This window comes from Dermacentor variabilis, chromosome 1 (genome assembly GCF_050947875.1).
Source record: "Dermacentor variabilis isolate Ectoservices chromosome 1, ASM5094787v1, whole genome shotgun sequence".
Lineage (NCBI taxonomy): Eukaryota > Metazoa > Arthropoda > Arachnida > Ixodida > Ixodidae > Dermacentor > Dermacentor variabilis.
In genome coordinates this window covers 190,664,707-190,691,410 of record NC_134568.1, presented here as the reverse complement: position 1 = coordinate 190,691,410, position 26,704 = coordinate 190,664,707, and the positions used below count along the sequence as shown (strand labels likewise).

The window sequence follows — 26,704 nt, the reverse complement described above, 5'->3', positions numbered from 1 at the left end:
CCATGCACATGTCACCGGACTTATGAATAAACAAAGCTTCCGCAATCTCCCTCGTTATTCTATCTTAGTGTCTTGACAGCACCTTCATATCTCATAGCAACGGTTTGCACTTACATTCTTTGCAATGTAGGCACAGATTAGACGGCAGCCGCCCTTTCAAAGAAACTCTGTGGTCCATTAATCGGTTATTCAAACACTTTCCTGTATGGCCAATGTACCACTTCCCGCAGGACAGGGGAATGTGATACACTACACCCTTTCCACAGTCAACCAACCCGTCACGGTGATTGACATCACACTCCACTTCTATGTATTGCCTTCAACCTTTTTTCCTACCGCTGCGCAGATGCAACCCAACTTGTTTCTTGTCGAGAAGACAAGAAACAACGCTGGATCTACTACCCACCTTTTTCATGCGATGAGGCAAGGTGCGAAGATATGGAATGTTGGCGACTGGCTTATCTTTAGCGTTGGCCTCTCTTGTCACAATACCTTTTTCTTCCAATTTTAACTTCCTCAGTAATCTTTCACTGAGAGAGGCTGCAGTACACACTGGATAACTTGATTGCCTAAGCCTGTTGAGTTGATTAGAAGAAGCTTCACTCATTCGATGCGGGCAAGACTTGTGCAACACGACTTCTGAACAGGATGTGGCAATACCGTTCTTCACTAGCTTCGAGTGACCAGAATGGAAATCCAGAATGGGCTTCACAGACCTCGGCGAATACACCCAGCAGGCATGCTCACGCCTAATTAGGACATGTAGATCCAAAAACTGAATACTCTGCTCCCTAGGTACTTCAGAGGTGAAGCTCAGACCATAGCCCTTCTCCTTAAATATCTTGAGCACATTCACTCTGGTACTGACGCAGCCGTTCGCTTCAACAAAAACGAGATAATTCTCAACATAATGTGTCATTTTTAGCATGACACCTTCCAAAACACCCGCTAGGTCACGATCGATCGTGCTCAGATAAATTTCACTAAGAATTGGCGCAACGCAGGAATCTATAGAAACTCCCGATCTCTGGGAAGACCTTCGTCAGACCATATCTTCACACCTGACACACCACACTTCACACCATGACGAGGCCATCAGTGAGTCTGCGCGAACTAGAAATTGATTATTTAACCTCTAGTCTTTAAGCTGCTATGCGTGTTTAGGCCAGAGCATATATTTTGTGTGTTTTTCAAAATAAACCATTGTTGCTAGTCTGCACTCATCTGTATTTCCTATGTCGTCCCTGTCCATTCACGCCATTCTCCCTTAAGTATGAATATTAGAAGTATTCGTCGAAAAATACATGATTCTATAATGCAATTCAAAAATTCTGACAAAGAAAGCATACCTATGCAAATCAAAGAATACAACATTTTTTAAATAATTATGCATATATTTTAACATTATTTTCTCACCTCTGAGGTTTCCCCTAATATACAATGATTGTCAGGTGTAAAAGTCTCTGGCGCAGTGACCAACTCAGCAAGCTCTAAGTGCTGAAGTTGTGGAAAGCGGTGCTGGAACTGGCTGTAGATACTCTCTGAAATGTTAAGAATAGAATGTGTCAGTGACGAAAGACTCAGATCTATGCCAATTACCGCTCTAATTCTGAAATAAATTAAGAAGCTTTACATTTTTGAAATCACGTTTCAATATGAACACACAAAGCAGGCCAGAGAAAAGAACTGGAAGGAATCAGTGAAGCTGCAGCTGCAATTCTTCTTTCGCAATAAATTTTGGGATTAAACCTTCTCCTACACTGTCTTAAGCAAGACGAATTTTCTTTTTTTTTTTGAAGAACCATGACCATTGGCATCGTCACTGACATACATAAAGACATCAGGGCAAGAAATTTGGTTAGGCTAAGTAGTAGTAGTAGTAGTAGTAGTAGTAGTAGTAGTAGTAGTAGTAGTAGTAGTAGTAGTAGTAGTAGTTTATTGTGCATAGAAAGAAAGAAAAGGGAGTGGGGAGTAAAGAAAGGGGTGCAAGCATCGTAACTGTTTCACTTTCCAGTGGACACTTGAACTCTCCCATGGCTGTGGAAAAAGGATAGAGGGCAAAGAAATAGAGAAGAAGAGGGCAAATTTAAATAAACAAGACAATGTAAAGAAAATAGGACATAATAAAAACATGCATGCTGAAGTAGATTCCTCAGGTTGGAATAACAGACTTGCAACTCTTATCAAAACTTCAGGCACAGTAAGCGAGATAAATTATGTAAATATGTGGAACAATGGCAACTGCACCATCAAATTTGCTATGAAGCTTTCAGCCAAGGCACAGCCAGTTTGTTTGCACCTATCATCATCATCAGCAGCAGCAGCAGCAGCCTGTTTTATGTCCACTGCCGGACGAAGGCCTGTCCCTGCGATTTCCAATTTCCACTGTCCTGCGCCAACTGATTCCAACTAGCGCCTGTGAATTTCCTAATTTCATCGCTCCACCTAGTCTTCTGCCGTCCTCAACTGCGTTTCCCTTCTCTTGGTACCCATTCTTTAACCCTAATAGTCCAACGGTTGCCTAAACGGCGCATTACATGACTTGCCCAGCTCCATTTCTTTCTCTTGATGTCAATTATAATATTGCTTATACCCGTCTGCTCTCTGATCCAAACTGCTCTCTCTCTGTCTCTTAACGTTATGCTTAGCAATCTTCGTTCCATCGCTCTTTGCATGGTCCTTAACTTGTTCTCAAGCTTCTTTGTCAGTCTCCAAGTCTCTGCCCCGTATGTCAGCACTGTTAAATGCACTGATTGTTCACCTTCCTTTTCAATGATAATGGTAAGCTTCCAGTCAGGAGCTGACAATGTCTGCCGTATGCGATCCAACTGATTTTTATTCTTCTATGAATTTTCGTCTCATGATCAGGGTTCCCTGTGATTAATTGACCTAGGTAAATAATAATAATAATAATATTTGGGGTTTTACGTGCCAAAACCACTTTCTGATTATGAGGCACGCCGTAGTGGAGGACTCCGGAAATTTTGACCACCTGGGGTTCTTTAACGTGCACCTAAATCTAAGCACACGGGTGTTTTCGCATTTCGCCCCCATCGAAATGCGGCCGCCGTGGCCGGGATTCGATCCCGCGACCTCGTGCTCAGCAGCCCAACACCATAGCCACTGAGCAACCACGGCGGGTGACCTAGGTAAACGCACTCCTTCACAGCCGGAGGCTGACTGGTGATCCTGAACTCTTGTTCCTTTGCCCAGCTATTCATCATTATCTTTGTTCTTCTGCATATTAATCTTCAACCCCACTCTTACACTCTCTCTGTTAAAGTCCTCAATCAATTTTTGTAACTCGTCTGCATTGTTGCTGAATAGAACTATGTCATAGGCAAACGGAAGGTTGCTGAGATATTTGCTGTTGATCCTTACTCCTAAGCCTTCCCAGTAGTGTATACTAATCCAGGTACAACCTCTTCTTACACACTGTTTAAAGCCCACTAATATTTCAGCCTCTGCAGTGGTGGTGCTCGTACCTTTTACTATAGTTTTTATCGTAGTTCTGTGTAGCTTATCGACACCGATTACCCAGTGTAATGTTAAGTTTGGGGTTTACCATCCTGGATTGGATTATATTCTAGGGTATTACGTGCCAAAATCACGATTTGATTATGAGGCACGCTGTAGTGGGGGGTTCCGGATTAATTTTGACCACCAGGAGATCATTAGCGTGCCCCCAATGCACGGGACATGGGCGTTTTTGCATTTTGTCCCCTTGAAACCGTGATCGTATGCTTAGCAGTACAACACCATAGCCGCTTGGCCACCGCGGTAGTTGGTTTAATGTCCTGAAGCTACACAGTGGGCTATGAGGAATGACTTAGTGAGGAGCTCCGGATTAATTTTGACTATCTGGGGCTCTTTAACATACACCCAAAGTATGGTACACTAATGTTTTCGCATTCTGCCCCCATTGAAATGCACAAGATTTTGCATTCACGATGAGCTGGACTGAATGACCCAAATGAACTGGAAGCAAACATTAATGTGCTGATAAGCACTTTTAATACCAACACCGCAGAATGGTTGTAAAATTTCTTTTTTTTAATAATCATGAGTTTGACATCTAAAAAATAAATTAAATATTAGAGTTCAATGTCTCAAAGCAACTCAGACTGAGAGATGTCATAGTTGGAGAGAAAGGCTCCAGATTAATTTCGACCACCTGAGGTTTTTTAACAAGCACCCAAAGCATGGTACGTAAAGGCTTTCCATGATAAAGAAAAATCATGTATAAAGTCTAAAAATAAATAGAACCATGTCTTTGTCATATGTGTAAACTAATTATTAAGTTTTTAATGCCACTTACCAATCCAGATTTCAGCAATGCAGCCAAAGGTGGCTCAACCATCAAGAACCATAATTTTCACTGGTGTTTCACAAAACACAAACGTTAAATGTTTCACTGAGAACACAGACGGAATAAGCTAGATGTCAAGACACATAGTTAGGTAGATAGTGTGAGGACGCTCGACTCTCTTGCGCCCCCTTACGTTGTTTTCCCCGCATGGCTCTCACATCTCCTGTAATCAGGCTTCTCTGAATAGCTGAGCATTGCTGGAGGTCGGTGTAGTCGCAGAATAGTGTGAGAGATGATGCGAGTGTTGGTGTTGCTAATGCCACCTAACGGCGGGATTACTCGGGTGCCTCTTCTTTGGCTTGGGGTCGGCAGGGTGCGCAGACTTGTCGCATACCTGTCGGCACGCTCTGCGGGACTACCTCGCGAGGCTTCAGAGCGGGGCACTGGGATGGATGAACTCGATCGTTCAAACGTGCCACCGTTCACATGACTGTACATGCAAACGATTAGGCTTTGATGTCACGCATGGGGGGCGAACATATTTGCTCGATATACTGTTGCAGTGAGTCGTACTTCTGAGATCCCACAGTAGATACATAGTTTTTCAAGGTTAAAAAAAAGTAGGCAGCCATGTGTAAGTGAGCAGACAGTCAACACCACCCACAAAAACAATTTCACAAACATGTACAGTAGTTTACTGCAACAGCGATCACAATAACTGACAGTTTCCCAGGTGCAGGTCCTACAGTTTCTGAACTATACATTTTCATTTTCAGGGAAAGTCTCAACCATTGGATCAACTTGGCTCACTGAGCATGTGCCAACGTGCACATGCATGCCTCTCTTCAACGAAGCTCTTTCACTTTGACATGGGTCACTGTAGATGCAAGATTGGGTAGGCACTGCTGTTCCAAGAAACGCTTTGACACCAACTTGAAACACTGGATATGTGCCACTCAAGCTGTGCTGGTCTTCAATGACCTCTTTGATGCCATCTTGGGTCATTTGGTTGGTGCCAGTACATGCGTGCCACTCTTCAATGAATGTCTTTGACACCAACTTGGGTAACTAGCTATGATCCACTGGAAATGTGCGGCTCTACAATGATAAAAAACATCCCTTAAATTTGTTTGCTGCTGAGCGAAATCGAAGCCACGTCACAAGGGATCCTCACGTACAGAAACCCAACATATTATCACTCTTAGCACTATTAGCATATTTGTGGCTGTGCCACAAATGCACTGGATATGCACCACTTTTCAATGAATGCCTTTCACCCCAACACTTTAGCGAGTTGCGCCATGAATGCACTGGGTATGTGCCACTCTTCAATGAACCTCTAGCCAACTTGGATGGCTGAGTATGTGCCACTGAGTGCGCAGCAAGCGAAGGAACGATTCTCAGTATTTGCAGGCACCAGCATGCCACACTTCTCGTTTCAGAGGCCACATGCAGGCTTCTTGGTAGTGCCACTAGATGGTGCAGTGTGTCCAGAAAGAAGCGCAAGAGAAGAGCCTGGTTGCTGTACAATGCGTTTTCAGCGTTTGCACGCACCGGCGGGCCTTGCATTTTGGAGGCCATGCGCAAGCTTTGTGGCGGCGGCACTAGATGGTGCCGAGTGTTCTTAGGAAAGTGCGAAAGAGGAGTCCCGCTGAAGTACTCGCCCCATACATAACTCGTTTCAACAGTGGCCATATGTCATGTTGCTATATTGATTCAATGCTAACGCATTGCCATCGACAGTCATCGTGAGATCGGTTCTGCTGCAATTTTTTTCACAATCCAGCATCTCAGGTGTAAAAGAAGGTTAAAAAGTTGGTAATCAGAGTACACATATTGGTCAAATGAACAATGTCCCAGTTTTCAGTGTACCTGAGGAGAGCCAGAACTTACGAAATTGAGCATAGTCTGGTGGTAGGCGCACAAATTCAAAACGATCAGGGACATCATAATGGAAGACTGGCTTGGCTGTCTCCTCAAATCCGCCAATCAGGAAGCCATAACCAAAGGATCTACAGTAGACACGACCGTCATAGTCCCACACAACTGTAGGCAGAAAGAACATAAATGACATAAAACATTTTACAGTAAAAAGCTCACTAGAATTTGAGATTGAGAAATGTTAAGCTTCGAAATGGTACTGCACAACACTCATGCAAATAACAATCAGGAAATGTTTATTCATTTTTCATTGATAGAACAAAAGGTAACTTTTGCAATAAACCTGTATACTCTACAGTTAATTTACTATAAAAAAACACACCTCACCTGGAAAGAAATCACTTCGTTGGTCTAAAGGTTTAGTGATTGCAAATGAATGCTTGGCAGCATGAATTGGAACCATAAATTTGGGCTGACTTGCTTGTCCAAGCTCTCTAGACCACTGAAAAGAAACATTCAAAACAATGTCATGCACTATGCATTATACCAAGTACAATAAATAAAGATAATATATGTCAAAGCTTGCAAGTCCTGGGTAGCTGTCTAACCTTTAATTATGTCATGTAGCTCAAATTCCTTGAGGGCACAAGAAAGCATTAATTGCATCAGCTTTAAAGTGTCCAGTTAAAAACATGGGCCAAATGCAATGCAGCCAGCTTTGGGCATGAAGTAGGACACACATTACATCCCAGAAATTCGTAGTGGTTATCAGGTGGTATAACAAAGTGATGATGCACATCCACTTGGCCCAGTGCAGTGGTCAAGGACCACACCATGACTGTGTAGCTGAAAGTCCAAGACATTAGGCAGTCAATAAGATAATAAGGTAAAGAATTTGAGAAGGATGCTCTACATTCCCAGAGATGCAATACCAGAGGACCAGGTTTATTCCATGTCAAATGAGGAGAAGTGCAGAGTGAATGAGGAAAGAATGGCCCATGTACTGGTGTTCACCTAGCTTTTGACAACACAGACATGGTGTGGCGTGTGACTAGTGCACTGGGTTTGCTGACCAATGTGTGAGTGGTTCATGAGACCAAATGGCCACCATGTTAGATTTCTGAGATGTAACTAGGAGCTATGCTTCAAGACTGAAGCCGTACTGCCTTTGGTGCATGTATTGAATTGATTACATTAAAACATGAAGTCATTCACTATTTGTTGTGCTTTCAAGATACTAAGCCTTCAAACTGTACAAAATGAGTCACAGCTATCCATTAAACAAAAAAGAAAAAGAGAGAGACAATAATTTAGTGTCAGCAATGCTTTAAATTACCATTATTTAGACACAAATAAATTAACAAATCGAATACTGCCAAAGCCTGATTTAACAAAGTCATACCAAATCGCAACCTAGTGGAGGAGAAGGCTTTTCACAAAAAAGTAAATGCACTGCCTTCAGAGAAAAGAGGGTTGTATGGTCACGGCCTAGTAGGAGACGGGAAAGCCAGTGTGGAGGATGTATAAAAGCACTTTATAAGGGCAGTCAACGCGACGTCGTTGTCATCTCTGTTTTTCTACCCGCACATTACTTCAGCGTCAATTTCATGGCCTGGCACACACCCGCGGCGACCATATAAGATGTGGCATTCGCCCCTCCTTTGAGAAGAAAAAGGCATTGTCCCAATGCACCAACCTATGAAGGCAGTGCACAGATGGTGCAAAGTTGAGGTCATCAGGAAAAGTATAGCTTCATAAGAAGCACGTGTACAACCTCGGGCAGATACCACTGGTGTTTGGAGCAGTTATGACTCTCGGGAACAACTTCATAATTCACATCGCTGATGCGGCGCAGAACTGTGTACAGGCCGAAGTATCTTCGCAGGACCTTCTCATATAGCCCCAGCCGACGAATAGGAGTCTAGACCCACACCTGGTCACTGACGTTGTATGTGACGGGTCTGTGCCGAAGATTGTAGTGTCTGACATCATAGTCCTGTTGTTCTTGGATTCGCAAATGCACAAGCTGCCTGGCTTCCTCTGCGTGTTGCGTGTTGCGTAAACTCCTTGGCACTAATCTCGTCGTCACCGCACTTATGTGGCAGCATTGTGTCCAACAATGTTGCTACTTCCCGGCCATAAACGAGGTTGAAAGGTGTAACGCGTGTTGTCTCTTGGCGAGCCATGTTATTCGCAAATGTAACGTAAGGTAAAATCTCATCCCAGTTCTTGCGGTCGACATCGATTTGCATACTCATCATGCCTGCCAGAGTCTTATTCAAACGTTCTGTCAGCCCATTTGTTTGGGGATAAGCCGTGGTCTTTCGGTGAGTGGTACCACTTAAGTCGCAAAACGGTATCCAGGAGCGCGGCCATGAACGCAGCACCTCTGTCTGTTACAACCACTGTGGGAGTGCCATGCCTTAGGACAATGGCTTTGATAAAAAACTGTGCTGCTTTGGCTGCTGTTTTCCATTGGATAGCACCTGTTTTGGCGTATCGAGTAAGATAATCTGTGGTGACGATTATCCACTTATTGCCGGCAGTGGCCAGTGGAAACGGACCTAAAAGGTCCATGCCAATTTGTTCGAACGGCGCTTGTGGTATCTGAACAGGATGCAGCAGTCCAGCTGGCTTGCCAGGTAGAAGTTTGCAGTGCTGGCAATCCAGGCATGTCCGGATGTAAAGTCTCGGCCAGTAGTACTTTAGCCTAATTCTTGCCAATGTGCGGATATAGCCAAAGTGACCAGCGGTCGACTCGTTGTGACAGGCATGCAGGACTTCATCGCGAAGAGATGCAGGAATGACTAGTAGGTAGCTACTGCCACTAGGTGAAAAGTTCTTTTTATGGAGAACGTCGTGGTGCAAGCAAAATGAAGGCAGCCCTCTGGTGAATAACCTCAGCATGCTGCTTGTTTTCCCCCCTAAGAAACTGATAAGAGGAACCAGTTCTGCGTCCTCACGTTGCTGGCATGAAACGGTGACAGTATCCAGCATGCCTAGAAAAGCCGCGTCGTCATTGCCGTGCACTGCAGTCTCAACAGGAGACCAAGAAAGGCAATTGGCGTCGGTGTACCGCTTCCCCGATTTTTATACAACAATGAAGTCGAACTTCTGGAACGGAAGATTCCAGCGCAACAGCTGACCAGCTGGATCTTTTAAATTAGTCAGCCAGTAAAGTGCATGGTGATCAATGACAATGGTGAAACAGTGACCGTACAAATATGGACGAAATTTCAGGATGGCCCATACCAGTGCGTGACATTCTTTTCCTGTAGTGGAGTAGTTAGCCTCCGTTCTTGATAGCGTCCTGCTGGCGTAAGCAATCATTCTTTCTGTGCTGTCCTGCCGCTGTACAAGTAGTACGCCAAGGCCGACATTACTAGCATCCGTATGAAGAATTGTCAGGGGGTCTTCATCAACGTGTGCGAGCACGAGAGGCGTCTGCAGCTGTTGCCGTAGGTTGTGAAATGCCTGTTGCTGGTGTTCGCCCCACATGAAGGGGACATCTTCTCTGGCGAGATGTGCGAATGGCCACGCGATGCACGAAAATTCCGCAATAAACCGTCGGTAGTAGGCGCAAAGGCCTAGAAAACGTCACAAGGCCTTTTTATCAGATGGCGTTGGGAAATTAGCGACGGCAGCGATTTTATCAGGGTTGGGTCGGACACCTTCACAACTAACGACGTGACCGAGGAATTGAAGTTCTTCAAAATCAAAATGGCACTTTTCAGGTTTCAAAGTGATGCCAACTGAGCATATTGCTTCAAAGACCATCTTCAGTCTCCGTAAGTGTTCCTTGAACATGGCGGAGAAAAAAATCACGTCGTCGAGATACACCAGGCAGGTTTGCCATTTGAGGCCTGAGAGCACCATGTCCATAAGTCGTTGAAATGTTGCTGGCGCAGAACACAAACCGAAGGGAAGCACCTGAAATTCATAAAGTCCGTCGGGCATCACAAAAGTGGTCTTCTCACGGTCTCTCTCATCAACTTTGATTTGCCAGTAGCCGCTTTTCAAGTCCATCAACGAAAAGTAACATGCTTTTTGTAGCCTGTCCAGTGAATCATCGATACGCAGTAGCGGTTAAACGTCTTTCTTTGTAATACGGTTGAGTTTTCGATAGTCAACACAGAAGCGCAGGCTACCGTCCTCCTTTTCCACCAATACAACAGGCGATGCCCAAGGACTCTTAGATGGCCGAATAACCCCGTCCTCAAGCATCATCTTCCCTTGTGTTTGTATTGCCTCATGCTCTTTCAGTGCTACACGATAAGGATTCTGCCGAATTGGTCTGGCGTTGGCTTCGGTGACAACACGGTGCTTGGTGAGTGGCATCTGGCTAACTCGTGACGTAGATGAGAAGCAGCTCTTAAAGCAGGCACAGGCACGGTGGACGCTGCATGCTGCACTAAGAGGCAGTCTTGTATTGGGGTAAATTCGTCGAAGCAAGCAACAGTCATGCCTTTAACAATGGGTCGACGTTCCCTGCTAAAATTCGTCAGTAGGAGTTCAGCATGTCCATCGAGTACATTAATTACGTCCCTGGTGATGGAAACGCCTTTACTCAGTACCAGTGCGTCGATGTGTTCAGTGACTCCAGTCCCGGCATGCAAGTTGTCGCAGATTACAGACACGAGGGAACAGCTTCACGGCAGAAGCATCATGTCGTCGTCGGCTATACATAAGCGGGGTCACTAGTGTTCCACGGGGTCGACATCGTCTGAGCTCATAGAAAATGTAATGATGAGGTCGCAGACATTAACCACTGCACCGTACTTCTTCAAGAACCCATCTCCAATATAAGTTCCTTACAGCACTCAAAGAGAATGGCGAGGGTGGCGACGAAGGCTGAACCGGCGATAACTATTCTGGCTGTGCATTTTCCAATTGGTGTCATCAACTGGCCACCAGCAGTTCCGATGTTCGGCCCGGTACCATGGCATCTTCACTTTTCTCAGTCTGTCAGCCAGCTTTATACTCATTATCGAAAAATGCGAACCAGTATCGATGAGAGCGGCCACTTGGTGGGCGTCAATGCGAACGACAAGATTGGCGCTGACTGCGTCGGTTACAGGGGGTGTGGTTGGAGTCGTCAGAGTCTTAGAGTCGTCAGTCGTCAGTGATAGGGACTCTTGGAAAGCTAGACGGTTTGCAACTTCACCCCCAGAGGTTGCTGCCTCTAGTTTCCCCGGCGCAGGCTAGGGGACCTGCCCCTAGAGGCATCAGGAAAATCGCAACAAGTAGGTGGGGTGTAACAAGCCAGAGATGGGGAACGTGATCGAGGCATCGTTGAATCTTCCGGCCAGAAGTTTATAGAATTGCCATCGCAGGTACGTGCAGCATCAAACAGAGGGTAATTGCAGTTGGTAAATCTTGGATACCCAGCTACATGGTAGTGGCACACACAGTAAACATGTCCTGCTTTGCAATGAAAGCATAGTGACACGTGTACTTGTTTATCCTTTCCGGGTGACCGCTTGTCATCACTTAACAATTGTTATCGCACAGCGCAGGACGCGCCTGCATGTATCGGAAGTTTCTGGAATGTTATCGATGGTTCTATCCGCTGTCTGTCACCGAACCTTGTGCAATCTAATTGCACGTATGCGCGACGCGAATTGTGTAGAACTTTGTGGAAGACACGCGGGTCCCAGTGATTACTCTGGAACATTAGATGACTGATATATAAAAGCCGACGCACTTGACCCGCTAATCAGATTTCGACGACCGCCGATCGTGTTCGTCGCTATTGCTGTCCTTTGAGTGTAACTTGCTTTTGTGGGCACAAGCCCGCCCAATAAAACGCTAGTTTCGCCATTCCGTTTTGCTTTCTTCACCGTCACAACCATGTGACATGTGGTGGAGGTGCTTGTGCGCTCATGTATCGGACGCCCCCGCAAAGCCATGATCCAAATGCCTGAAGCCCGAGGACAACACCACCGTTGCCAAGGACCAGCGAGCTAGCCGCAGGCTGCAAGGACTGCCCCCGGAGCATGGGCGTTTGTCTGAGAGGACTAGGAAGATTGTTACCAAGTCAACGACCACAATGGCTGCACCAGCGTCTCCCATCGTGCTTCAACAACCTAGAGAGCCACCTACCTTCCGTGGAGCTTTGTCGGAGGATCCAGAAACCTGGCTGGAGACTTTCGAAAGGATCTCGGTCTTCAACAACTGGACCTCTGAGGACATGCTGCGCCACGTGTACTTCTCCTTGGAAGATGCCGCGAGGACCTGGTGTGAGAACCGGGAGTCGAACCTTACAATGTGGGAGCCCTTCCGAAGTAACTTTTTATGGACCTTCACAAGCATCATACGGAAAGAAAGGGCCGAGGTTCTATTGGAAGCCCGAGTGCAGCTACCAAACGAGAATGTTGCCATCTTTAAAGAAGAAATAAGCCGCCTATTCCACCACGCCGACCCGGAAATGTCCGAGGAGAAGAAAGTCCGCCTACTGATGCATAGTGTAATGGAGGAACTTTTCGCCGGAATGGTAAGAAGCCCACCGAAGACTGTCGACAAGTTTCTTCGTGAGGCCACCAGCATACAGAAGACACTGGAAATGCGGGACCAGCAATTCAACCGTCGCACGAACTCAACAAACTATGCCGGAGTTCAGTCACTGGCCACCAACGACCTGCGTGAGACTATTAGAGTGGTCGTGCGGGAGGAGCTACAGAAGCTGTTCTCTTCATCACAGCCTCAAATGACTTCGATTGCCAACGTCGCACGTGAGGAGCTCCAACAACAACTCAGAGTAGCCCCTGAATCGCTGCAGCCTCAGCCGCAAGCAATGACATACGCCGCTGTAGCCCGCCATCATGCTCCCCCTCCGCGCCCATGGCAGGGTCCAGTGACAGCACAGTTCCGTCGTCCACCGCCACCCCCGCTGCCAGCATGCCAACCTGTCACCGTCGCCCCATGCAGAATTCCAAGGAAGACAGACGTTTGGTGCACCCCCGACCACCATCCGCTTTGCTATCACTGCGGAGAAGCCGGGCACATCTACCGCTGATGCCCTTACCACGAGATGGGACTGTGAGGGTTCGCCATCAATGCACCGAGCCCACAGCAAGGCGAATGTGACGTCCATGTGACATCGCCGACTATCTCGCTGCCACACAGTGGTGCCCTCGATGACCGTCCCGTTCGCCGTCACCAGGCCGCTACCTGTCGCCGCAGCACCGTCCACGCACTGGCCCAGCTCGGGGCTGGTCCGTCAGCCCATATCCGGAAAACTTAAGGCAGCAACCGATGGAGGTGCGGCTGCTGTTCGTCAAACTGATGAAGATCCTCTGCCGCCGATGAAGACGTCGAAAAGACGATCTCGATAATATATCAACGAGACGCCGCCATCCCGACGAAGCCATAAAGTCAAGACTACACCGACGAAAGACGACTTGACGACGCGAGGTTCCAGCTTCAGTTCAACAGGCCGCAGCCGTGATCCGACGCCAAGACCTAACTGCAATGCCAGACAAAATCACCGACCTCGACGTGCTTCTCGACGGCCACACAGTCACCGCCTTAGTGGACACAGGGGCCGATTACTCCGTAATGAGTGGACACATCGCCACCCAGTTAAAGAAAGTAAAACTGCATGGGAAGGCCCTCAAATTCGGACCGCTGGAGGACACCTCATTACGCCGACTGGAATCTGCACGGCAAGAATTACCATTCATGACCAGACTTACCCTGCCACCTTCGTTATCCTCCAACAGTGTTCACGAGACGTCATTCTCGGCATGGACTTCCAGAACCAACACGGCGCAATCATCGACCTGAAGTCGAAATTGATAGCACTGTCGGAAGATCAAGCGATACCGCCGGAGAGCTCTCGTAGTCACCACGCCTTGAGTGCGCCCGAAGATCAAGTGAGCATCCCGCCACACTCAAGCATTATTATTTCCGTCGGCACAGAAACACCCGCTGAAGTAGAAGGCGTCATCGAGGGTGACCAACATCTACTGCTCGACAGTGAAATTTTCGTCGCAAGAGGGATCGCTCGACTCCACGGAGGGAAAGCGGAAGTGATGCTAACCAACTTCAGCCAAGAGTTCAAGCACATCAGCAAGGGCATGACAATCGCATACATCGAGGAAATCGTGGAAACCAGCAGTGCCTTTGTCCTCTCGGATTCTGCCGCATCTACCCCGACGACCATAGTTCCCGAACCAGACTTCGAAGTAAATCCAGATCTCCCCATGACTAAGCAGCAACAGCTCAGAAGTCTTCTCCGATAATACAAAGACTGCTTTTCGACGTCATCGAGGATTCGACAAACGCCAGTCGTGAAGTATCGCATAATAACCGAAGAGTGCGCTCGACCACTCCTCCAGAGGCCTTACTGAGTTTCAATGTGAGAACACGAAGCTATTAAGCAGCAAGTCGACGAAATGCTGCGCGACTACATCATCCAGCTGTCGAAAAGCCCGTGGGCATCTCCTGTAGTCCTGGTGAAGAAAAAGGACGGAACCTTACATTTCTGCTTCGATTATTGTTCTCTGAACAAGATCACGAAGAAGGACGTATACCCCCTCTTATGGATAGACGACGCATTGGATCGGCTCTGCAATGCTAAATACTTCTCGTCGATGGACCTCAAGTCTGGCTATTGGGAAATAGAAGTCAACGAAAGAGATCGCAAAAAGACCGCCTTCATCACGCCAGACGGCCTTTACGAGTTCAAGGTTATGCCATTTGGACTGTGCTCGGTGTCTGCAACGTTCCAGCATGTCATGGACATGGTGTTATGAGGAATCGAGTGGCAGACGTGTCCTGTTTACTTGGATGACGTCGTTGTCTTCGCTGGAAATTTTGAGGATCACCTTAGGCGGCTTGTGACAGTATTAGAGGCCACCAAGTCATCAGAGCTCACTCTGAAGCCGGAAAAGTACCGCTTCGCTTACGATGAGCTTCTGTTCCTAGGCCACGTCATCAGCAAATCTGGAGTACGCCCCGACCCACAGAAGGCAGCTGCCATTGCAAAGTTCCCGCAGCCCATCGACAAGAAGGCAGTGCGTAGATTCCTTGGCATGTGTGCCTACTGCAGGCTTTTGTCAAGGACTTTTCACGCATCGCTGAGGCGCTAACACATCTAACAGAGGTTTTTTAGCGCACGAAAAGGGACGAAGGACAGTGGCAAGACGTGGACACAGCGCTAACTTCCAACAATTGTTTTATTCCACGAAGCGGTACACATATATATAGGGAACAGACACCACCGTACGCATGCGCATATGTACTGATTTTTAGTAAGATGAGACAACAACGAGACACGTGTAGGATGATATCGAAGATGAAAAACGACCATGCATAGCCAAAAAAAATTTTTGTAATTGCAAGAAAAATGTCATCTCCATCAGGCCAGCCCCTGTGTCACGTTTAAAAAATCAAATTCTTTTTTCGAAATATCAATTGAAGGCACGCTAACACAAACGCTCCCCAAACTAGCGATCTTCGCCGCTTCAATTATCTCACGTGTTCAATTATCTCACCAAATGTGATGTCGAGTTCAAGTGGGAAACATCACAGGCCGACGCATTTCAAGAACTCAAACGACGCATGCGGTCGCTGCCGTTACTTTGCACACTTCGACGAAGATGCCGATACCGAAATACACACTGACGTCAGTAGCCTAGGCCTCGGTGCCGTCCTAGTCCAAAGGAAAGATGGACTTGAACGTGTGATATCTTATGCTAGCCGGTCACTGTCAAAAGCTGAAGGCAATTATTCTACGACTGAAAAGGAATGCCTCGCCATTGTTTGGGCTACAGCAAAATTTCGCCCTTACCTATATGGCAGGCCATTCAAAGTCCTCAGCAACCATCATGCATTGTGTTGGCTAGCTAACATAAAGGGCCCTTCAGGACGGCTGGTGCGGTGGAACCTCAGACTGCAAGAATATGACGTCACGGTAATCTACAAGTCCGGAAGAAAACACTCTGACGCTGACTGCCTATCACGCGCCCCCATCGATCCCCCACCGCAAGATGACGAGGATGACAACGCCTTCCTTGGAATAATAAGTGCGGAAGACTTCACTAAACAGCAACGAGCAGACCCAGAGCCAAAATGCCTTGTCGATTATTTACAAGGGAAAACCAACATTGTCCCTAGTTCGTTTAGGCGCGGATTATTTTTGTTCATGCTTTAAAACAACCTACTCGTGAAGAACTTCTCACCAGTCCGCGCCAACTACCTTCTTCTTGTTCCGTCGGCACTGCGTCCAGGAGTACTGCACCCCCTCCATGACGCTCTGACCGCTAGGCACCTCAGTTTCTCCCGGACACTATCGAGGATACAAGAAAGGTATTACTGGCCGCGCCTAACTGCCAACGCCGCCCGTTACATCAAGACATGCTGAGACTGTCAGCGGCGCAGGACACCACCAACAAGGCCAGCGGGATTACTACAGCCGATCAAGCCTCCTTGCCAACCTTTTCAGCAGATTGGGATGGACTTGGTGGGACCGTTTTCGACATCAGCATCCGGAAATAAATGGATCGTCGTGGCGACGGACTACCTCACCCGCTTCGCTGAAACTAAAGCTCTGCCGAAAAGTAGTACAGCCGAAGTGGCAAAATTTTTTGTCGAGAGCATCCTGCTGCAACATGGTGCCCCAGAAGTCCTCATCACCGACAGGGGAACGGCCTTTACAGCAGAGCTAGCCCAAGCCATTCTGCAATACAGCCAGACAAGCCACAGGAGGACAACTGCCTACCACCCATAGACGAGTGGTCTCACGGAGCACCTGAACAAGACCCTCGCCAACATGCTAGCAATGTACGTCGATGTCGGGCACAAGACGTGGGATGCCGTCCTGCCATACATAACCTTTGCTTACAACACGGCAGTGCAAGAAACAACACAGATCACCCTGTTCAAGCTGGTTTATGGCAAGAACCCGATGACGACTCTCGATGCCATGCTGCCGCACGTCGCCGACGAAGAGAATTTTGACGTCGCCACCTATCTCCAGCACGCCGAAGAAGCTCGACAGCTCACCCGCCTACTGATCAAGAACCAGCACCGTACCGATAGCCGACACTACAACCTCCGACGACGCTACGTCGAGTACCCGCCCGGCGACCGTGTTTGGGTTTGGACCCCTATACGGCGACGAGGACTTAGTGAGAAAGTATTGTGTCGCTATTTCGGACCATACAAGATCATTCGACGTATTGGCGCACTGGACTATGAGGTCATGCCCGACGGCATTTCGCTATCACAGGGGCGCCGCTCATGACCTGAAGTAGTTAATGTTGTGCGACTTAAGCCGTTCCACCAGCGCTAATGAACGTTGGGAATTCGCGTAACTGATTCTTGGACTTTGTTTGTTTTTTCGTTGTTTTGTTACTTTTGTTTAATAAGTATCCTTTTGTGTTTCGCTCTCTTATATTTGTAGCATTGGGACGATGCTTTTTAAGAGGGGGTATTGACACGTGTACTTGTTTCTCCTTTCCGGGTGACAGCTTGTCACCGCCTAACAAATGTTATCGCGTAGTGCAGGACGCGCCTGCATCTATCGGAAGTTTCTGGAATGTTATCGATGGTTCCATCCACTGTCTGTCACCGAACCTTGTGTAATCTGATTGCATGTATGCGCAACGTGAATAGTGTAGAACTTTATGGAAGACACGCGGGTCCCTGTGATTACTCTGTAACATTAGACGATTGATGTATAAAAGCCGACGCGCTTGACCCGCTGATCAGATTTGGATGACCGCTGATCATGTTCGTCGCTATTGTTCTCCTTTGAGTGTAACTTGCTTTCGTGGGCACAAGTTCGCCCAATAAGATGCTAGTTTCGCCATTCCCAGTTTTGCTTTCTTCACCGTCACAACCACGTGACAATAGTGGCTGGCGGTGAGCGGTGCGCCACAAATCGGTCTTTCGAAGCACGTAGCCAGCAGGGAATTCCCCATGAGACCGAGGCGCGGCAATCGGCTGTCGGTGATACAGCATAGCTGGCAGCGAAAATAGTCTCTGTCGAAAATAGTGCATCGGGGGTGGCGGTGATGGCTGCGTCATAGTGGTTGACGGTGTCAGCAGCATCGAAGTGGGGGGAGGTGGACGACAAACAGCTTCCGCTTAGGTTAATCGTCGCGGCACCGCTTGCCAGTCTGGTAAAGAAAAGGCCTGTCGAACTTCCTCCCGGATGATATCAGCGACAGCAGCCACCACTGGTGCCATGGGAGCAATCCCGAGCTGCCAGATCTCCTCTTGCACGATCTCTCGGATGACTTCACGCAGAGACACACCGCAGCTCTCAGGTAGAATTGAAGCACTCACTGGTGAGTTCTTGCGATCATATTGGCAGTACCGCTGCTAAAGTGTCCGTTCGATAGCGGTAGCTTGCTTGCTTCCTTGGTAAATTCAGCCACTGCCGTCGGTGGATTCTTCACGAGTCTGGCAAACAGTTCCTCCTTCACTCTGTGCAAGAGATAGTGCAACTTCTTTTCTTCGGCTATCCCAGGGTCTGCTCTGCAGAAAAGGCGGGCCATATCTTTCGCAAACGTGGCAATGCTCTCATTTGGTTTTAAAATATGGGATTCGAGAAGGTGCTGCGCGTTGTCTCTTCTGTCACTACTAGTGAATGTGTCTAGCAGCTGGGTGCAGAAGGCATCCCATGTGGTCAAACTCCTCTCCCGGTTCATAAACCACGTCCGCACACTGTCTTGAAGAGCAAAATAGACATTAGCCAGTTTTTGCTGGGAACCCCAGTCATTATAACTGGCAACATGCTCGAACTGGTCCAGCCAATCTTGGACATCTTCAAAAGCATCACCATGGAAACTTTCTAGGATCTTGGGATTCTGCAGCGTCACCTGCAATGGAGTTGCAGTGGCCATAGCGTAAGTAGGTAGACGTGTCCCTGCAGGGTCCTGCAAAGTGTTGAACTCGGGCATCAGGCCTAGCAGGCAGCGACTGTACTGGTGAACAGGATTTTCGACGAAGGTGATTTCTGCGAAGGGGTGCTGAGGATGAGGAAATTCTACCCAGCACTTCCACTAGTGTCATGGCCTAGTAGGAGATGGGAAAGCCAGTGTAGAGGACGTATAAAAGCACTTTATAATAGCAGTCAACACAACGTCGTCTATGTTGTTTCCACCCGCGCACTACTTCAACGTCGTTTTCATGGCCTGGCACATACCCATGGTGACCATATAGGATGTGGCAATATTAGGTTATAGTAGCTATGTACAGCTGGCATCTGCGTTTCCTGTGGGTCTCGAAGCGTCTCCTTGTTGGGCTCGGTAGTGGGTGGCTGGCATAGCCGCCGAATATCCAGGAAACTCTATGGCAGAATCTTTTTCCCCCTTACCAGACCACCCTCAGTATTTGCAAAACACACTTTGTTCCAACTAAAAAGTCCCGTCAGTTAATTTTTAGGTACAGAAAAAATCAGCATCGCTCAAGCCTCATTGTAGAGGAACAAAAATGCCTAGTTTTCTGAAGCGTCCAGCTTCCTCAGAACTCTCATCATTGAAGCACATGTTTATAAAACAGCAAGAGGGCCATGCAACGAAAACCACTCACCATGCCACCAGCAAGGATGAAATACTCGCAGCTGATGCGTCCCAGTTCTGTTTCAGCTTCAACCACAATCCCCTGGTCGCCAACAACACGGTTCACATGGCAGTCCTCAATGTATGTTGCTCCTGAATTCACAAACAGCACATGAACTGCCACGGAACATTTGTCTTAAATTCATATCTGCTTCACATTTTAAGGACAAGACATAATGCCCAATAAATACAGAACATTAGGTACAGTCGCGATCAAAAGTTTCGGGACCAAATGTGCCACTTTTTTTTTTCTAGCCTGGGCATTCCAGATGAAATCAAGAGCACACGCGTATGTGCGCGTGTTTGACCAATACAATGTATTTAACCAATTCCAGGCCATGGAGCTGGGCTTCAATATATTTTAATTTTTTTATAGTGCTATGCCCCCCCCCCCTTTTGATTGCAACTGTGCATAGACCTGGACAAAAAAGAACCTTTCAAACTGTTGTCTGATAAGGTGTAGGTAATTTCACAAGAAATTTCCTAAAAGTATAATGGCAGCAGGCCTCAGAAACATGGATGTGCAATATTGTTACAAGTTGGGCATTTTTCCATCACTCTCACCTCTGAAATGTGACAAGACATCTCTTTTGACATGTTGTTGCCATTGAAATACGACAATAGCACAGGCATTGGCCACAGTGTGAGTACTATTTCTCAAATTCTATTGCAGACGACATGTGCCATTCTTTCTTTTTTTATTAAAATAAAAATAAAACAAAAAGACTTTGTCACCCTAGCAGCAGTGATGGCACTCCTCTCTACTTAACCCCGTAACTGGGGAGCATGTCTGCGGAGCATGTCTGTAGAAGTGCCGCAAAGTTAACCAGGCTTAGAGGAGTGCCTCCTACAGATGCACAAAAGCGTGATTCAAAGGAAACATATTTTTCACCAAGCAGAATAAGTTGTGCCAAGTCTCGGAAAAAAATAGTGAGTGGAGGTGAGATATTTGTTTTCCAGATGTCGCCACCTTGCTTTTGTAGACAGCGAAGTGGGGAGCTCGTGGTGGGAAGATCGTCTACACACATGCGCCTACAGATGCACAACTTTCTGAGTGCTGGAACTCTTGATTTTGGCTTTGAGCTCGACAGTGACTCTGACAGTGAAAGTAATGACAGAAAAGATGAGAACGACTTGGAAGAGCCAGTCACAATACCTGTGAATTCTAGTGAATGGCATGACAATGGAATCGCAAGAACTCATTAGCTTTTTAAGGAAGTCCTAGGATGGACTTTGATGTTGCCCTGTGTGCTGCACTGTGCTTCAAGATTTTTCCCATAAAAACGAGCTTCTGAAGTGAAAAAGAGCATAACAGGATGTAAATGACTAATTATCTGTTGCATATGAAAGTTTTGAGTAATGCGAAATATTGAGTAAGAAAATTCCCCAAGGCACAGTCATTCTTGAGCAAACAATTCCTCAGTTAAGGAGTTAACATATGTTGGAATAAAGCATGCGAGATCATCACTACACATTTCCCCAAACTGCATGCAAACATCTGGAATAACAGTGTTTGTTAACTCAGCATACAATTGTGTACCACAAGATCGACCTGTATGTTCCCCATGAGCATAGCTCCTGTTCCTGCTTTCTTCTGCATGTTTACTGCTATGCAAGAATAAAAATAATCTGTCTAAACAAATCACATAAAAGTCAAGCCATGGGGTTTAACGTACCAAAGGCTGTGAGAGACACCATAGTGGGGGGACTACAGATTAATTTTGAACATCTGCAGTTCTTAAATGTGCACCTAAATCTACATGAGCACTTTTTCATTCTGCCCCCATTGGAATGTAGCTGCCATGGTTAGGAATCGAACTCGTGACCTCGTGCTCAGCAGCTGAATGTCAGCTATGGAGCCTTCGTGGCAGGTGTCTGAACAAGCAGCAGCTGAGTTAGTACTAAGCGCTTGTTTAGACCACTAAAGACCTGGGACCAAGCGTTGCAATATTATTTTGGTGGACCTGGATGTAACATTGTGACTGAATTTTCAACATGTACTTCAGTGAAATAAACTCAAAAATGAAAATGTTCTTTTTTTTTTAATTGGTGCACAGACAATGTTAAGAAGAAAGCAGAGCTTAGGAGAGGCCTGGCTGTGTAAAAAAAAAAAAAAGTAGCAAAAAGCACGTTTTTTCTTTTTTTTACCACATAGGAGCATTGGAATTCGTGGCCCCAACATCGATGTCATCATGGCAGCCACGCCTTGGACGTCTTGCCTTGCTGTGCATGGTGAGTGCAAGCAGGCTCCACTGACTATGCGCAGTCATTGGCTCATCTGCATTTGCACTGTACCCAAGACCAACTGAGTGTGTGACTTCCATGCAAAGCTGCCATTGCACAGCCCACGTTTGCAAAACTTTAGCTTTAATGCCGCATCTACCACTGCAAGAGGTCTGACTCAACACAAGCTTGACCTCTGTGGGCACAGCGTGATAGCACAATTCCAGTGGGCCCAGCTGGTGAGCCCAGCTATAGTGGGCCCCCCTGGGCAGGGGCATAACCAAAAGGGTAGTAAAAGAAAAAAAAAGGAGGAAGGCAGCCCAATAAGCTGGCAGAGTATTCACATCAGGCCTCTCCTAAGCTTCTTTCCTTCCTGCATGAGTTAAGTCAATATGAGAGCTCATGGTGTCAACTACCAAAGACTTACCCAATACAGTAAATCAAAGCAAATGCTGCACTTCACGGTGGAAACTAAGAGATTTGTTATCTAACAACAAAGCAATAAAGGCACATAGAAATCAAGCACAGTGCATGCCTGCCAAGAACAAGAACACAAACCTCCTTGTTGGGCTAAGTCAGCCATCGTTTGGCATAAAGCCACAGGATCAACTATACCATCTCCAGGAACAAAAACTCCGCCCTGTGGGTAAGAAAACAGCAATGTTATTTTTATTATGTAACTGGCACGGCTGTTTCAGTAGGACACTAGCAGGGGTGACATCACTTGACGATAACATGCCCTGCTGGTAAAGTTAGCATTAGGCAAACAATAGCTCCGACAGAAATAACTACAACAAGAATGAATAAAAGAAACTAACTCTTTATCGAGCAAACTTCTGCACAGACATCAAAACAGCACTTAACTTTAGTGACCACAATAGTGGCGAGCACTGTCAGTGGTTGCTGAATCTAATACCACTGGCCAAGTCCGTCCCCTGTTTACATATGCGTCATCAGTCACAGCAATCACTGGTTTTGCACAACAGTAGTTGCGTCACGTATGCAATCTAATTAATTAATTTATTTATTTATTTATTTATTTATTTATTTATTTATTCATTCATTCATTCATTCATTCATTCATTCATTCATTCATTCATTCACCTTCAGGACTTACATGAAGCATTATATACGAACTGAGAACGTTAGATAGAAATTCGGCGACCCATTGAAGCACTAATGGGTCAGTGTTAAGGGGGTTAAGTTTTAACTTTTAAGAGAATGAGTCCCTAGTTGGCTTTATCGAACACTTCAACGAAGTCAAAAAATTTGCAGCCTACCATAAAGTTATTTTCCAAAGTAGCACGCAGATTATTATTGAATAGAAGCATTATTAGAAATGTGCTGCCATCAAATTGGAAACAATGTTCACAAAATTTCAGGTAACGGCAAAGGTGTCTTGCACCAAGCAATAACATGATAGCAACAATAATGTGGCGAAGGTGGCCATTACCAAAAAGTAAGCAATGCAGGCATTGCAATATAGAAGACCAACTCAGAAGATACCTAACATTTAATAAAGGAAATATGAAAAACGAATGCATTTCTATAAAGAGCAGAGAGTGCTGAGGTTTATCTTGTGAGGAAATCTCAGCATGCGACAAAATAGCATCACACAATGTGCACCTACAGGTGCACATGCTACAAATAGCTCAAGCAAGATCAACAAAATTCAAGACCAAGAACAGGAATTTAAATTAGTACAGCGAAAAAAGGAGCTTTACAACATCTTCATAAGACCTGTTGACTCCTCATTTCATGCAGTACACTGTAAGTATGGCATACAGGTTGTGGAACTCTCTCAATACAAAAGCGTAAATGCACTCAGTATTGGCAAACATCACCTAAAGTTTAACTGCTCACCACAAGGTCTTTGGTCAAAAGATATGGGTGGTGCTCCGAAAGTGTGGATGGCTGCTGAACTGTGCATTCGATTCCCCTTGCCCTGAGTAAAGATAGCACAAGTAATCAATAAGAAAGCCACTTTTATTCAAGTATTGAAATGTGCACCAAAGCATGCATCTTAAAATGACAAAAATTATGGAAAAGATAACTAGGTATGCTCACGCACAGCTTCTACACGTTTCTGTCTATTTACACCATGACTTACTACTAGATGTGCTTACCTGCATCAATAACAGTACAAAACAACATTTTCAGCATCAACAAATAGCAATGTTTCCATCTTTCAGACAACAAGCAGCAATACAGGGAATACAGTTGAAATCTAATTTTACTAAGTCAGCAGAGACTGATTTATATACATAAAATCAGGAAAATTTAAAAACAAGAATATGCCAAATATACAAAATGCTTTCTTTGCCCAAAAAGAAAGTGTCGCTCAACCTTGCATTTAGTTCAGAGAGAGTGAAGAGTGGCATCATGTATTCTTCACATGTTAGAGGATTACCTAGTGCCTCTTCTGTTCACGGGATCACCTGGACCATCCAGACTGCTACCTGATACTTCGTCATTGGCAGCTATACTCACGCAACTTTATTTCTCAAGTTTCTGTTGAGCTGTGTCCACACTGGCATCAGCGCTAACATATTCACCTGTGTAGACACGGCCGAGAGCAAAGTGATCAGGGCTGGTTTCAATGCTATTCTCGGTCATTTGGCAATGCTTACTTTCACACCATCGGTGAAGCAACAATACGGCATGTTGAAGTCTATACCTGATACCTAATAGCATGTAGGAAAGACAAATGAGCAAAGATCCAAAAAATCACAGATGTATAGTGAAAAACTGGGTGGAAGTCACGTGTCAACAGTGTCAACAGCAACAGTGTCAACATTGCTAAAGGAGCTGGCTGCAGCTCAAGGTAGAGCTGCTGTGACTAGCATGGTGCGTAAAGCAGCATTTTTCATTAGTGCTTCAATGATTGCCACATGTTCATTGGCATATGTAAGTCAACAAAGGAGCTTCAAATTGATGCAGTGCATTCATAACACTACACAAGATGTCCAATACAAGAAGCTCTGCACTCTTCTGGTGCACTCAGTCTTTGTTGGCTTTGGTAAGGAAATGCAGCGAAAGGGCATTTGAATGCGGGCAGAAAGAAAGAGAAGTTGCCGCATAAGCAGAAACCCTTTAGCATGAAATCACAGACAGTAATATAAGGGCTCCTACCCAGATTTCTTCCCTTCCTCCACACTTGACAGGATCCCCCAACAAGTTCACACAGCTTTTCACAAAAACTAGGATTGGACTTCCTGTGCCAATGTCCAGGGTCCGTGTTCATTCACGAAAATGGTGTTATGTATATAAGTTTCATCATTAATGGGGAATTCACACAATGGAGAAATACACTTCCCCATTGCAGGGGCAGTGTGCACAATGTGATGGCGACGCCATGCCTTTGTCAGGCACCTCAGCCACATAGAGCTCCCCATGGAGACGAGATACTATTCATTAGGTTGTCACAAGAAGTTCCTCGTCACTGGGGAGGGATGTACACACAGCCTATGCAGGTGCACCTACTTGGCAATGGCGTGCAACCTCACTGCTCACTGGGGATGGAAAGGAGGCTCGCCAGTAACAATATCATCGATGATTCCTCCCAGAATACAAAGGAGAAGTCCTCTGTGTGAATACCCCTTCACCAGTGTTTGTGACCAATGTCACAAAAGCAATCAGTGTGATAAAAAGGCAACGTCTGCAACTTTCACCACTAAAGATTAAATTGTTGGGTTTAACATCCCAAAGCAACACATGGGCCATAAGAGATGCCCATAGCAGGGTCTCCATAGTAATTTCAACCACCTATGCATTTTTAATGTGCTCACGAAGCACAATACACAGGCATTTTTAAGCATTTAGATGCTTTTTTGTCTACCCTTCATGCATTCTACTGACTTTCATATGTAACGACGTTCATTGCGTGAATTTTTGTACACTCGTTACCATAGCTATACACGGTGGCACCACACTCCCATGTAAACTGCTAAAGCGTTGGTTCCCATCAGCTACACACAGTGGCGCCACACAGGCCATACTGCTTCTAATTCCACTATGTAGCTACTGCGTGGTGTGCATAGATCAATTTTTTCCAAACAGGTCATTTCCTCTTTTCAAACAATAAACTAAAACTGAAAAGAACGAAAACACCACCGCCAAGAATCACATCTGTGACCTCATGCAAAAGCAGACTGCCATAGCCACTGAGCCACTGAGCCACTGTGGCACTGTGGCAGGTTAGTGATCACCACTTGTAGACAGCAATCCCAAAAGAACTAGCAATTACAAAAAAAAAAAAACATGGACACCAGTGTGCTAAATGCATAGTTACACTTCGAGCAAAACAAGAACAAGGTGAAAGCGGGAGCCAACATTTCGACAAGCGGACTTGTCTTTTTCAAAGTGTTATATGCTTTCCTTGGCACAGTATATATAGGTAGGGTTCTTCTAAAGGGGAGAAGGGGTAAGGCGGGTGGGTGCAGCAACGAGTGAAGGTGCGTTAGCGGCGAGGTTGTAGAATTGAGAATAAAGGAGTGCTGTGCACAAGGCCAGTGACATGGCCGTCTGTCAGCCACATGTCAATGGCCATGTGTCAGCCGGCGGGTCAACAGCGTGCACAGCATCCCTCTATTACCTGCTTCACTGGTGGTCATGGGCTGTAAAACATGTGAACTTCCCTGTAAACTTGTGATCAGTGATTGTTTATCGTTTTTCAGAGCCAACTGTGTTACTGATTTTGTAACCCATACACATGTATTTC

At 46.1% G+C, this 26,704-nt stretch overlaps 1 protein-coding gene across 1 annotated transcript in view; it reads right to left on the bottom strand.

The window, feature by feature from the left end:
* Nucleotides 1-26,704, bottom strand: part of LOC142590179 (pyruvate dehydrogenase phosphatase regulatory subunit, mitochondrial-like) — a 96,813-nt gene that overhangs the window by 39,537 nt on the left and 30,572 nt on the right. Inside the window, exons 5-10 of the mRNA XM_075702078.1 lie at nucleotides 23,848-23,929; nucleotides 22,543-22,624; nucleotides 19,733-19,854; nucleotides 6,578-6,692; nucleotides 6,203-6,355; nucleotides 1,417-1,541 (exon numbers count right to left, since the gene is read on the bottom strand). Coding sequence (XP_075558193.1) covers nucleotides 1,417-1,541; nucleotides 6,203-6,355; nucleotides 6,578-6,692; nucleotides 19,733-19,854; nucleotides 22,543-22,624; nucleotides 23,848-23,929 — 679 coding nt within the window. The remainder of the gene's footprint in view (nucleotides 1-1,416; nucleotides 1,542-6,202; nucleotides 6,356-6,577; nucleotides 6,693-19,732; nucleotides 19,855-22,542; nucleotides 22,625-23,847; nucleotides 23,930-26,704) is intronic.